At 33.5% G+C, this 14,932-nt stretch overlaps 1 protein-coding gene across 1 annotated transcript; it reads left to right on the top strand.

Moving 5' to 3' along the window:
* The first annotated feature begins 7,018 nt into the window (after nt 1-7,018).
* LOC121223270 (TMV resistance protein N-like) lies at nt 7,019-10,297 on the top strand. Its single transcript, XM_041104415.1, has 5 exons — nt 7,019-7,951; nt 8,211-8,251; nt 8,529-8,769; nt 8,891-9,835; nt 9,926-10,297. Exons 1-5 carry the CDS (start codon nt 7,019-7,021, stop codon nt 10,295-10,297), a joined length of 2,532 nt encoding a protein of 843 aa, XP_040960349.1.
* The last annotated feature ends 4,635 nt before the right edge of the window (nt 10,298-14,932 follow it).

The raw sequence follows: 14,932 nt of genomic DNA, 5'->3' as shown, positions 1-14,932 counted from the left end.
CTGTGGTAAGCTACTTAACCCAACCTCCTATTGATTTTTATTTTTTGTTACACATCTATCTTGTTTGTAGATTTTATTTCATTTAAAGGAATCATTCTAAATTTATTTACTAACGAGATATGATGCTTCTATTATATATCAAAAAGTATTAAAATCTTTATTCATACTCATATTGAACATGAGTGCATTTTCTATGCATATTGCAAATATTGATAACATAGGTTTTTATACCATTAAAATTTTGTCATTCGTAATATGAAATGTCTACATTTATTTTAGTTTCATTTTTTTATTAAATTTTTATTTTCACAATATATATATATATTCACTTACATCTTTATTTTATTGGTAAGCTGAAGTAAACATAATCAATTTGTGACAAAAATGCGGAGAAAAAAGAATATCTTTCATAACAAAGCACGTAATAAAAATGTGAAAATCCTCAAATGAGGATTAGATTCTAATTTCACTTGAGTTAAAAATCATCATTTTTATTTGAGATCTATTTATGTGTTCAATTTAATATATCAAATTTGTTTTTATATATTTGAAAGATTAAATTTAAGTCCTTAATAGTACTTAAATAAGTTTAATTCCTTTTGATAAAAGTAGCATTTAAATTTCATGGCTTGAAGTACAAATAATATAATTCCAACTCTTTACTTTATATTTATTATAAAGTATTTATGTTTAGACATTTATTTTTAACACTTATTCAAATATGAATATAAAGTATACTCTTTTAATTAATTGGAAAAAAATTTGTGTGAAAAACATATTCATTTTTTACTCTTGTTTAACGTGAGCAAGATATTCATATCCAAGATTTTAATTATTTCTTACTGTAACATAAGAATATTTTTATTTATTTCTATTAAAATTAAATAAAACTTTGATGAAGTTTTGAATCACACTTTATATTCATTTTTAATTCTACTTCATTGTGATTTAAACTACTATTTTTAATATTATATTGCAACTAAATATAAATATTGATTTACATTTTATATTCTTCTTTAGTTACATTTTCATTATAATATAAACTATTCAAGTTTATAATAAAAATATTTTATTATTTTAAATAGTTATTACTTAACGTAAGAAAATATATTTATTAATATATTTAAACTAAAGTTATAATATATGTTTGATATATTATTTAAAATTAATAATTGAATATAATTAGATTATTTGATAATTTTAAATATTAAATTATGAAAAAAACTATTTTACAACTTTATCCTTAATTTTTAAACATTACACATTATTTTAAACAAAGTCATATTTTAAATAATGTTACTATAAAGATGAAATATTTATAGTAAATTATACTGTTATTTATAAAATATTATAAACATTATGAAAAATAAATATTGTACAGAGATTATGTTGAATAAAAGAACAAAGTGAAGAAAAAATTGGGACAATATAGTCTAAAAAGAAATAAAATAAAATAAAAAGAATTGAACATATTCTTTATTAAATATTAAATAGATTCCTATTTACTTATTATTTTTTACATTCTTTGTGAAAAAATTCTACAAAGTAATTTTTATTAACAGTTATTAATATATTTAAAAAATAAAATTATGGAAAATATTAAGGTTTTTAGTTGAATTCCGTTTATCAAATAGGGCTAAATAAATATTTTGAGTAGATAAAATTCGAAATATTGAATTGCACTTTTTTTTAATTTAAATTTTGATATTTATAACTAATCAATATATTTTGTAATAAAATGGTTTAATACATAATTTGGTATCCAAGTTTGACACTTTTTCTGATGTGATACCCGTGTTATTTTTTGGTCCAAATTGTTACCTGTGTTTGACAATAGTTATATATTTTGGTACCCAAAAGTAACGATATAGGTTAGTGTTTAATTCGGGTTTTAGGATTGATTTGTTGAAAGTTAATTGCTAATATTACTATGTTTAAACTTTTCATGATTTTATTAATAGAATAAATTTAATGCTAATTTTAAATTTTTTTCAAATTTTACATTTAATTTGTCAAATACATTCCAATGAATGTGATTTAATTTCAGTTTTAAGGTTGGTTTGACTAATTAATAAATAAGTATATAATTAATGAAATAAAAATTTGGGAAATGATTACAAATTTTATTGTTTTTATAAAGAGACAAATATTAATATAATAGTATTTTCATTTTTTATATTTTTATAATAAAAAATTATAAAATGATATCATGATTAGATTAAAACCGAAAACACTATATTTTTCACAATATATATAATATCCTTTTTATGTCACGCTCCAATTTTAACCGGTGCTTTTCTTTATATATATTTAAATATAATATTCTCTTTATAAAAATATAATTCTAACTTATTAATGTTAACAATTTTTAATTTTTTATTGATAATTTTTCTTACATGCCATTTAATTAAATCTAAACTTAAATTTTAATTGATATGTAATTCTAATATTAATTTAATGATAATTAAAATACTTAAAATTATACTTAAGTAATAACTTTATTTTATATCAATAAAATTAGCACAAATTAAACATGCATTTCTTGAAACTTTGACTTAGGGGATTTGAGTCTTCAATGAACGCACCGATAACTGATCCATCTCTTTTTTGGTACAAAAGTTTTTATCCACTGTTAGAGCATCCCTTCGAGGCTTCAACAATAACGTCTTGGAGTTCCAAATCTAGCCCCAATCTAATTTCTTGAAGGCAGGCAAGAGCCTCCGCCGCAAACTCAGTAGGCATGTGCTTGTTCTGTCTTATTGAGGATACAAGAGTGCCCCTTTCATGATTTCTGATGATAATCCATGTACATGATCTCAACGACTGCTTTTGAAAAGCTACATCGTAATTAATCTTAAACCAACCCCCACCCGGAGGATTCCATCTCTCTGACTCCATTATATTTGCAGATGATCCGGTCCTAAGAGCATCGAGTTCACCAATGTAAGATACTACTCTTTCAAGTATCTCCTGTGATGTTTGAGTGATTCTATCATGTATCAATCAGTAATACCTGGACTACACTTCCTATGTGCTAAACTGTTAGGATCATCCCGATTAAGCAACAAATAAGTAAAAATAGCAGAAGAAATTAAGAAGATGAACACACAAATTTAACGTGGAAAAACCCCTCTAAAGAGGATAAAAAACCACGGGCAAAGATAATTTTACTATAATGGCAAAAGAATGAAGAGTACAAAAGATGGAGATAAAAACTAAACCCGAAAATCCGAAAAACAAAGAACCCGAAAACGTAAACACAAAATTCTCTGAATGTGTTATGAGTTCTAATCTAATGGGTGTGTCTTAATTCTAATATTGTAAAGAGCTTATCTATAGGCTAAATTAGTAAGTCAAATAAACTATACTAATAAATGCTAAATATATTATACTAATAAATACTAAATCTTCTAGAAAGAAAATATATTTTTGTTTAACTTGACTTGCAAGCAATCTCTTAGAATTTGGGTCACACAATTCTAACAATCTCCACCTTGACACGAATTCTTTCAATGCCATCTTTGCCAAAACCCGCCACGGGCCTATCTTGAACTATGCAGGGAATTAACTGAGTCGAATCTATGCTTAGAAGCTGGAAGACTTCTAGCCTTCGACTTGTGCACTGCCAAATCAAAACTAACCCGGGTCTAATTTTCACGAATACAGTGCCCTAACTTTTCAAAACCTGCATCCAAAAGAGAACCTATCTTCAACGAAACAGTCATACCTTTTTCCCTCCTATGACCAAGTTGCCTCCGCTTCAAATAAGTTGACTTTGACTCCGTAACGGACGAGGGATGTCCGATTTCACCGGTCACTGTAGAACCTTCCAGAATATAAAGACTGCCAGTTCTTTTACCTTTTAACAAAACGAGAGCTCCACGAGATACTTTAATGTCGCTCGACTCAATGTTGATTCTGCATCCTTTCAAGTCTAAAATACTCAAGGAGATGAGATTCTTTCGTAAATCAGGTACATACTTGACATCTGAGAGTGTCCTAATTGTCCCATCATGTATCCTAATTTTAACAGTACCAATACCGATTATTTTACTAGATGAATCGTTTCCCATGTGCACAACTCCACCTTCAACTGAACTGTATGTGGAGAACCATTCTCTATTGGGACACATATGGAAAGAACATCCTAAATCTAGGATCCACTCAGACGTAAGCTTGGAGTTATCGCTCGTTGACACTAACAAGAAATCATCACCGCCTTCATCGACCAAATTAACACCAGCTACATCTTCCTCGTTACTCTCAGCAGCTCTTTTATTTCGCAGTTTATAACAATCTACTTTGACGTGACCTAACTTTTTGCAATAGCGACACCTTTTGTCTCGTTTCTTTGATGCTACCAAAACGGAAGCTTGCCTATCTGCTTTGCAATTTAAACCAAACTCATTGTCGAGTTTGTCTCTACTCAACAAATGACCCTTCACATCTTCGAACGAGAGTTTCTCTGCCATAAATCAGGGTTTCCCTGAAAGACTTGTATGAAGAGGGTAAAGAGCACAATAACAGCATAGCTTGATCTTCATCGTCAATATGAACCTCAACGTTCTTTAAATCATTTAAAAGAGTAACAAATTGACTGATCTGATCTTTAAGAAGCTCACCTTCGTTCATGCGAAACGTAAATAGACGTTGTTTCAACACTAAACGGTTAGCTAGAGACTTAGTCGCATAAAGAGTTTCTAACCTTTTCCACAAGGCGAATGAGGTCTTCTCCATCAATACCTCCTGCAATACTGTATTCGCGAGGCACAATTGGATTGCAGACAAGGCCTTTTCATCAAGCTCTTCCCATTCTGTTAGATTTAGATTCTCAGGCTTTTTCCCTGTAACAACCTTTTTCAAGCCATTTTGAACTAGAATTGCCATCATCCGAACTTGCCACAGATTGAAATTTGTCTCTCCATCGAACTTCTCAATTTCAAACCTTGTTGCTGCCATCTCTGAACAGGCTGATCTATGAAAGTTAAACTAGCTCTGATACCACTTGTTAGGATCGTCCCGATTAAGCAACAAACAAGTAAAAATAGCAGAAGAAATTAAGAAGATGAACACACAAATTTAACGTGGAAAAACCCCTCTAAAGAGGATAAAAAAACCACGGACAAAGATAATTTTACTATAATGGCAAAAGAATGAAGAGTACAAAAGATGGAGATAAAAACTAAACCTGAAAACCCGAAAAACAAAGAACCCGAAAACGTAAACACAAAATTCTCTGAATGTGTTATGAGTTCTAATCTAATGGGTGTGTCTTAATTCTAAAATTGTAAAGAGCTTATTTATAGGCTAAATTAGTAAGTCAAATAAACTATACTAATAAATGCTAAATATATTATACTAATAAATACTAAATCTTCTAGAAAGAAAATATATTTTTGTGTAACTTGACTTGCAAGCAATCTCTTAGAATTTGGGTCACACAATTCTAACATAAACACACCACTTTTATATCATAGTCATACTCTCTTAACTACCTGAATGATTTACGATCTTTCCATACCCTTTTTGAAAGATAAATTATTTGCTAACTTAAGCTCAACACATACTTATATTAATTATGGATCGTTTGAGACCTTCAGGTTAATTCATCGCACAACAACCCAAGATGACAAATAGCTCCAATTTCATAAGATTCTTGAGTGAGACGCCATACAATTCACTGGCAGATACTTACATTTTTGGCGGATTCCCACGTTGAGTTGAATATTATCAGTTTTTCCTTCATTCTATATTCTAATTCAACACCAACACAATAGCACACTGATAACTAACTAACCAGATCAATCAAAGAGTTCTTTATACCTCTTACAAAAAATACGTAATAACCTGTGTCGAAACCATTTTTATTTTTGGAAAAAAAATTAGTTATCGATGAAAATTGGAGTCGCCACCAATCTTTTATTAAGGTGTGATTGGACCACCTAAAAACGACTTTGGTCTACGAGTTTTAGAAAAACGGGTTTGGGAGTCGGTTACGTATGAGGAAGGATTAGCACCCTCATAACTCTCAAAAATTGGTACCTAGTTAATTAATTAATGTCTTAATGTTGAAAATTTGAAAAATATAATCCTTAGCGAAAACTTACAAGCGTTACGTATTAAGACCCTTATCATTTTAGAAAAAGAAAATGTCACACCCAATGCGTTAGGGCACGACATTCTAATTTCCTCAAAAATGAATTAGGCCAGAATACTCGTGTAATGAAAATTTAAAAGAATTTCTATTTATTCAAGATTTAAGAAATCGCGGCCCAATACGTTAGGGCACAATTTCTCAAAATCCTAAACTTGGAATATTTCCTTTATTATTTTTTAGAAAAAATCTTCATTTCGAGAAATCAATGCGTCACATCCAATACGTTAGGACACAACATGTTGAATTCCCAATAATGAGTTCTTATTTTTTTGATTAAAAAGAAATGCTCGATGGTTAGATTTAACGAAGAAAATCGGAATCCAACACGTTAGGGCTCAATTTCCTTGAAAATCCTAAATACGAGCATTGTCTCAACTTTGAAAATTTTCTATTTTTAAATTCGAGTAAAAAAATGATGTAACATTATATTATATGCTTGAATAAATGCCTCTTTAACACATATCAACAATACATACAACAATGGTATAAAAATAATATAAATAAATAAATAAGCAAAATTAAAATAATCACATGCAAAATATCAAATAAATGGTCAAAATAAAAAAAAAACATTCTTTTTAATATATAAACGAAAACATGAATTAATGATCAAATGAAGAAAATAAACAAAATATAAAAATAAAAGGGCACATAATATATGCATTGAAATTAAAAGACATACACATAATTTACATATGAAATCTTGGGCTATGAAACTTATACATATATATAATACATGATGTATTTATGAAAATAAAGGAAAACGATGTCCGCATTATTAGAATTAGCTTACATTTGGAGGAGTTGTATTCGAAAATAAACACCGGGGAAGACGATGTCCGCATTATAGGAATTTGCGAAATGGGTGGCATCGGTAAAACAACTCTTGCAAAAGTTGCTTACACTCAAATGTTACCTCATTTTGAAGGTAAATGCTTTCTTGCTGATATTCGAGAAGTTTCAAACAAACATGGACTTGTTTCTTTACAGAAACAACTCCTTTCTCAAATCTTGCCAGATGAATGCTTTAATTTTTTCAATGTTCTTGAAGGGAATGCCATAATTAGCCATAGCTTGTCTAGAAAAAAGGTTCTTGTTGTTCTTGATGATGTTGATAACGTACAACACTTGAAATGCTTGGTTGGAAGGCGTGATTGGTTCAGTTTAGGGAGTAGGATCATTGTAACAACAAGAGATGAACATTTGCTCAAATCTTATCGAAGCGATGATGTGTATAAGCCTACAACACTGAATCCCAACGATGCACTTAGGCTTTTCAATTTGAAAGCTTTTGATAGTGATATAACGCCAAAATATGATTTCATTGAGCTGTCTAAACAAGTCATACATTATGCTGATGGTCTCCCCTTAGCTCTTGAAGTTTTGGGTTCATTTTTGTGCGGTAGAGATATAATTCAATGGAAAAGTGCAATCAAAAGACTTAAACGAGATTCCAACAAAGAAATTCTTGACGCACTAAGAATCAGCTTTGATGGATTGGAAGAAAGGGAGAAGAATATATTTTTAGATATAGCATGCTTTTTCAATAGGGAGAAGAAAGATTTGGTAATGAAAGTATTGGATGGTTGTGAGTTTTTCTCAGATATTGGAATTGATGTTCTCATTAAGAAATCTCTCATAAAAGTCGATGATAACGACCAATATTTGTCGATGCATGCCTTGTTGCAAGAAATGGGAAGAAAAATTGTCGAAGAAAAATGTGTTGATGAACCTGGAAAACATTGTAGATTGTGGAACGAAAGAGATGTCCATCATGTCTTAACAAAAAACACGGTAAATCATTCATCGAAAATTACATACAATTTTTTTTATCAATAGATGATGTAAATCTAAAGGTTAGTCTAATTGATTTACATATCAATCCTTAAGTGGCATTGATTAGCTTTAAGTTAATTTTCATTTGTTGATCATAAATATTAATAAGAATTTGTAATATAAGCATTTAATTGTATTGAATTACTCTCATGATTGTGTATGTAAATTTTCAATTTTTTTATTAGTCTTCTTATTATCTATTCTTGATTACTTATAGGCTACCGAAGTAATTGAAGGCATGATTATCGACAATAAAAGGTAAGAAAACATATAAACTTATCAATATGTACTATTAATATTAATTCTAGTTTTTTTAGGCTTAGATAATTAAAAGTCGAATGGAAGTGTTAGATAGAGTATTGTCTATCATGGTTATGCTCAAACACATCTCAATATCATATTTGGATATGCATTAGATATAAGTATTGGGTATGGGTGCTTTAAAAAACAATATCAATGCAACATAGCTTGTAGATATTGAATATTTTTGTATCTTCTAAAACTCTTTTTCTCTTTTTTTGCTCATGGTTATTAGGGAATCGAGTAAGATGCTCAACTTGAGTGTCGATGCCTTCTCAAAGATGAAAAAATTGAGATTGCTCAAAGTGCTTTGCCTCTCAATTTGTGATGATCTCAAATATCTTTCTAATGAGCTACGGCTTTTAAATTGGAAAGGATGCCCTTTAAGATCATTGCCTTCAAGCTTCCAACCGGACAACCTTGTTTCTCTTCTCTTACCATACAGTTGCATTGAACAACTATGGAAGGGAAATAGAGTAAGAGTTAATTCATCTGATCCTTGTGTTTAAGCTTATTTTAATATAAATAATTAAACTTTGATTAAGATAAAAGAAAAAAGAAAAAAAGAGCATTATTATAATTTTTTATTGTTTTCAGCAGCCCTTGTATACGTTGAAAATGATGAACCTCAAGGGGTCCCAAAACCTGATCAAGACACCAGACTTCACAACAGCATCAAATCTTGAAGTTTTTATTTTGGAAGGTTGTACCAAATTAGTGGATGTTCATCCATCCATCGGAGTGCTTAAGCGTCTTAAACTTTTGGGTTTAAGAGATTGCAAAAGTCTTAGGAGTCTTCTGACCAAAATTGGAATGGAATCCCTTGAAACATTAATGCTTTTGGGTTGCTCAAGTCTTGTTAGGTTTCCAGAGATTGATGGGATAATGGAATGTCTAAAAACTCTAGATCTTTCCGGTTGTTATAGAGTTGAAAATTTATCAGAGAATTCGCAGCAAGCAAAATTTTTGGAAGAGCTCGACTTGAGTGGAACAGCCATAACAGAACCGCCATCCTTCATTTGTCAATTTAAAAATCTTAAAGTTTTGTCTTTCAATGGGAGAAAGGGACCATCATCTAAGTTACTACCAATCCTGCCTTCTCTTTTCAAGGTAATCCAAAGAGGAAGGACGCATTTCATGACTCCAATGTGGCCTTCGTTTTCAGGTTTGAGTTCATTAAGAGAGTTGAATCTAAGGGACCGCAGTCTTTGTGAAGGAGATATTCCTAGTGATATTTCTGGCCTATCCTCTTTGAGACGTCTTAATCTTAAGGGTAACAATTTCATCAGCATACCTGCATCTCTCATTCAAATTTCCAAGCTTTATTCTATCAGATTGTCAGATTGCAATATGCTCAAATCGTTGCCTGAGCTACCAACAAGTATAGAAGATGTGTGGATAGATGGTTGTTCTTCACTTGAAGTAGTTGCAAGTCCATCAAAAGTATGCAATTTAGTGGATTCTGCTTTCATTAGTGCCATTAACTGCGTCAAATTGGCTGAGAATATCAATGCATTAACACTGCTGAAAGAACTTCTTAAGGTCGATTGATCTCTTTTTTCTCCCTTACAAAATCTCATACTTGAGAATTTATGGTTTTAGTTACCAAACGACTTGTGTTTTGATTTGCAGGCATTTGCAAATTCAAGAAAAATCTTTGATATTATTATGCCCGGAAGTGAAATCCCAGAATGGTTTAGCCAACAAACAAGTGACTCTTCAATTAACATACCCCTGCCTATCAACCTTCAGAGAGATAGTCAATGGATTGGAGTTGCTTGCTGCTGCATTTTTGTCAATAATGATGCTCCAAGGGATGACGAATATATCGGTTGTGGAGCATATATCTATTGTAGAAATTCGGAACAAGCCAGCTGTAATGGATCTATTTTTAGAGGTAGAAATCCTCGACGGATTGATTGGAGAAGCTGGTTGTTGAGTATTGGCCTGAAATGCAACAAACTTCCAGCAGCAGTAATGCTAACATGTCTGTTTGAAGATTGAACCAGAAGCAACTTTCTTTTGTTTAAATTTTGTATTTTTGTGATGTTAACAAGTTGGCAAGTTGCTTGATATTTAAAGCTAGTACTTTTAGATTTGAAATTGATGGATGTAACAGCTGAATTTTTTTAGCTTTTCTTTTGTAATATTTTAGTTGGTAACTTGCCAAATTTGGTGAGAGTAGTTACGTTTAGGTAACTGACTTGTTGCTTTTGTAACCCTTATATATTTTGAAATGGAAATGAAAGTAGCAAGGGTGGACTTTTTCTTATTCGGTTACTTGCTGCTTCTCTTTGGATTTTCATTTTGTTCTTTTTGTTTTGTTTTGCTGTTAATGAGCTTTAGTCTTAGCTATTTGAATTTTGCTTAGTTGCTGTTGTTTTTTTTTCTAACAAATGGTAATCAGAGCCTCTTGTCTTTGAGGACCTCTGTTGTTTAAGTTTTTTTGTTTCAAAATAAACTCAAAAATCGTGTTTGTCAAACTAGTTTCAACAACATGAGCTTTGCACCTCCTCCACCACCAGTTTTTGCTGGAGAAAACTACCACATTTGGGTAGTTAAAATGAAAACTTACCTTCAAGCACTTGATCTGTGGAGTGCAGTTGAAAATGATGTCGAGCCACCACCATTGAGAGCAAATCCAACCATTGCTCAGATCAGGCAACATGGTGAGGAGCGAGCCAAGAAGCATAAAGCCATGGCCTGCCTACAGAATGGAGTGTCTGATGTGATTTTTACTCGCATCATGGCCTGTGACTCACCTAAACAAGCTTGGGATAAGCTGAAAGAGGAGTTCATGGGATCAGACAAGACTAGGCAGCAACAAGTCATCAACCTTAGAAGGGAATTTGAAAATTTGAAGATGAAGGAGTCAGAAACTATCAAGCAATATTCTGATAGGATTATGGCTATTGTCGATAATATTAGACTCCTTGGAGAAGATTTCAGTGACAGCAGGGTTGTTGAGAAGGTTATTACCACCTTACCTGAAAGGTTTGAGTCAAAAATCTCCTCATTGGAGGACTAGAGGGATCTCACAACCATTTCCTTGTCTGAGTTGGTTAACTCACTCTATGCACTTGAGCGGAGAAGAGCAAGTAGACAGGAGGAGAGTCCTAAAGGTGCTTTTCAAGCAAAGGTCAGAGAAGGCTCCAGCTCAAGTCAGAAAGCTAAGAAGCCTTGGTTTGAAAAGAGGGAAAGATCAAAGAAAGATACCGGTAGAAGGAGGTTTCCACCATACGTTCACTGTAAGAAGACTAATCATTTGGAGAAGTATTGCTGGAACAGACCAAACATCCAATGCAAGAGTTGCAAGCAGTATGGTCACCATGAAAAGATTTGTAGAAATCAAGAAAAGGCACAAACTCTGCCAGTACAAGCCAAGACTGCTGAAGATCTTCAAGCTCAGGAGGAGCATGTCTTCACTGCCTCATGTTCTGCAACCACAAGCAAATCCAAATGCAGTTGGCTTGTGGATAGTGGCTGCTCACATCACATGGTATCAGATGAGAGCCTATTCAAGGACCTTGACAGGAGTTTTACTTCAAAGGTCAGGATAGGCAATGTGAATCTAATTGAAGCTAAAGGCAGAGGTGATGTTGTGATCAACACTGGTTCAGGTAACAAGGTTATTACAGATGTGCTCTATGTACCTGAAATAGATCAAAATCTACTTAGTGTAGGTCAGCTGGTTAAGAAAGGCTACTCTCTAGTTTTCAAGAATGATTCTTGTGTTATTAATGATGTTCTTGGTAGAGAAGTTGTTTCAGCACCCATGGCAGATAGGTGTTTCATGCTGGATGTGAGCCAACTTGAGAGAAGAGCCTATACAAGTTCAGTTGACAATGCTGATCTGTGGCATAGAAGATTTGGCCATGTCAATTTCAGGTCACTCAATTTGCTACACAAGATGAGTTTGACAGAGGACATGATTAAGGTTGATGCAAATGAGTCTGTTTGTGAAGTGTGCCAGCTTGGTAAGCAGGCCAGGTTGCCTTTTCCAGTAAACCAAGCATGGAGGGCTCGAGAAAGACTTGAGTTGGTGCACTCAGATGTCTGTGGACCAATGAAGACCCCTTCACTGAATGGCAGTAAGTATTTTATACTGTTTATTGATGATCTGACCAGATTTTGCTGGGTTTATTTCATGAAACAAAAGTCAGAAGTGTTTGAAGTTTTTGGAAAGTTCAAGGCATTGGCAGAAAATCAAATAGGCTGCAGGATTAAGGCCTTGAGGACAGACAATGGTTCTGAATACTTGTCTGAAAGATTTCAGAAGCTATGTGAGCCGGCTGGGATTCATCATCAGTTAACCACAGTGTACACTCCTCAGCAAAATGGAGTGTGTGAGAGGAAGAACAGAACAGTGATGAACATGACCAGGTGTTTGTTGTTTCAAAGCAAGCTTCCAAGCATTTTTTGGGCTGAAGGTGTCAACACCTCAATGTACCTGCTCAATAGGCTACCAACACATGCTGTGAATGATAAAACTCCTTTTGAAGCATGGTATGATCTCAAACCAACTGTTTCCCATTTAAAAGTGTTTGGTTGCATGTGTTTTATACTTGTCCCTACAGAAAGAAGAACCAAGCTCGAGAAGAGGTCAGTTCCTGGTATATTTGTTGGCTACAGTAGCTGTAAGAAGGGCTACAGAGTATTTGATCCCTCAACCAAGAAGATTTTGGTAAGCAGGGATGTCAAATTTGATGAAGGAAGGTTTTGGAGTCTAGATGGCTCTAACACAAGTCAGTTTGAAGAAGAGCAGATTGACAGCAATCTGGAATTGGCAGAAAATGAAGTCAGTAATGCCAATGTAGATGATGCTCCTGTGAGAGGGACCAGGTCTATTGCTGATATCTACCAAAGATGCAATGTGGCCATTGTTGAGCCTTCAAGCTATGAAGAAGCTGCAAGAAGCAAGAGCTGGAAGAAGGCTATGGAGGCTGAAATCGACATGATCCACAAGAATGACACTTGGGATCTGGTAGACAGACCTGATCAGAAGAAGGTCATAGGTGTCAAGTGGGTTTTTAAGGCCAAATTCAATGCTGATGGCTCTTTGAACAAACACAAGGCAAGGCTTGTAGTAAAAGGGTACAATCAACAGTTTGGCATTGATTTTGAGGAGACATTTGCTCCAGTAGCAAGGCTGGACACCATAAAGCTCCTGTTTGTTTTGGCTGCACAGAAACAGTGGAAGGTCCGTCAACTTGATGTCAAGTCAACTTTCCTGAATGGTTTTCTTAAAGAAGAAATTTATGTTGAACAGCCTGAAGGATTTAAAGTCCAAGGAAAGGAGGACAAGGTTTACAAGCTGAAGAAGGCACTCTATGGACTAAAACAGGCTCCTCGAGCCTGGTATGACAGGATAGATGCTTACCTATCTAGGCTCAATTTCGAGAAAAGTTTGAGTGAGCCAACTTTTTTTATAAAGAAGTCCAAAGATGAGACTTTGCTGATTGTCTCAATATATGTGGATGATCTATTAGTGATTGGAAGCAGGGTCGATTTGATTCAGGAGTTCAAGAAGAATATGCAAGACATGTTTGACATGAAGGACTTGGGAATCATGACTTACTTCCTTGGTATGGAAGTAGACCAGCCTGATCAAGGCATTTTTATCAGCCATCATGCATTTGCTTTGAAAATCCTCACTAAGTTTCATATGGAAAACAGCAAACCAGTGAGCACACCATTAGCTGTGGGAGAGAAACTAAGCAGCTTTGGAAATGAAGAAAAGGTAGATGAAAAGGAGTATAGAAGCCTGATTGGTTGTTTACTATACTTGACAGCAACCAAACCTGACCTTATGCATTCTGTTAGTCTACTGTCTAGATTCATGCACAGCTGCAATACTACTCATTTGAAAGCAGCAAAGAGAATACTCAGGTATGTCAAAGGTACTTTAAAGTTTGGTGTAATGTTCAAGAAAGGAAGTGAGCTGAAATTAACTGGCTACTCAGATAGTGACTAGGGTGGATCAGTTGATGATATGAGAAGTACTTCAGGCTACTTCTTTACACTTGGTTCGGGAGTTTTCAGTTGGAGCTCAAAGAAGCAACAAACTGTTGCTCAGTCTACTGCTGAAGCTGAATACATAGCAGCACCTGCAGCAGTGAATCAAGCCATTTGGCTTAGGAAGTTGCTATGTGATTTGAATGAAGAACAGCTTGAGCCTACTGAAATTATGGTGGATAACCAGTCAGCAGTTGCCATCTCCAAAAATCCTGTTTTTCATGGCAAAACCAAACATTTTAAGCTCAAGTTTTACTTTGTTCGAGAGGTTGTTCAATCCAAAGAAGTGTGTCTAATACATTGCAGCTCACAAGATCAGTTGGTTGACATTTTGACAAAGCCTCTTGGTACAATCAGGTTTGAATTTCTAAGGGACTCAATTGGTGTTTGTTGCCTACAGTCCAAGAAGGAGTGTTGAGTATTGGCCTGAAATGCAACAAACTTCCAGCAGCAGTAATGCTAACATGTCTGTTTGAAGATTGAACCAGAAGCAACTTTCTTTTGTTTAAATTTTGTATTTTTGTGATGTTAACAAGTTGGCAAGTTGCTTGATATTTAAAGCTAGTACTTTTAGATTTGAAATTGATGGATGTAACAGCTGAATTTTTTCAGCTTTTCTTTTGT

Source organism: Gossypium hirsutum, chromosome D11 (assembly GCF_007990345.1).
Source record: "Gossypium hirsutum isolate 1008001.06 chromosome D11, Gossypium_hirsutum_v2.1, whole genome shotgun sequence".
Lineage (NCBI taxonomy): Eukaryota > Viridiplantae > Streptophyta > Magnoliopsida > Malvales > Malvaceae > Gossypium > Gossypium hirsutum.
The sequence above is the reverse complement of the archived record's forward strand: the minus strand, read 5'-3'. Positions and strand labels throughout refer to the sequence as shown.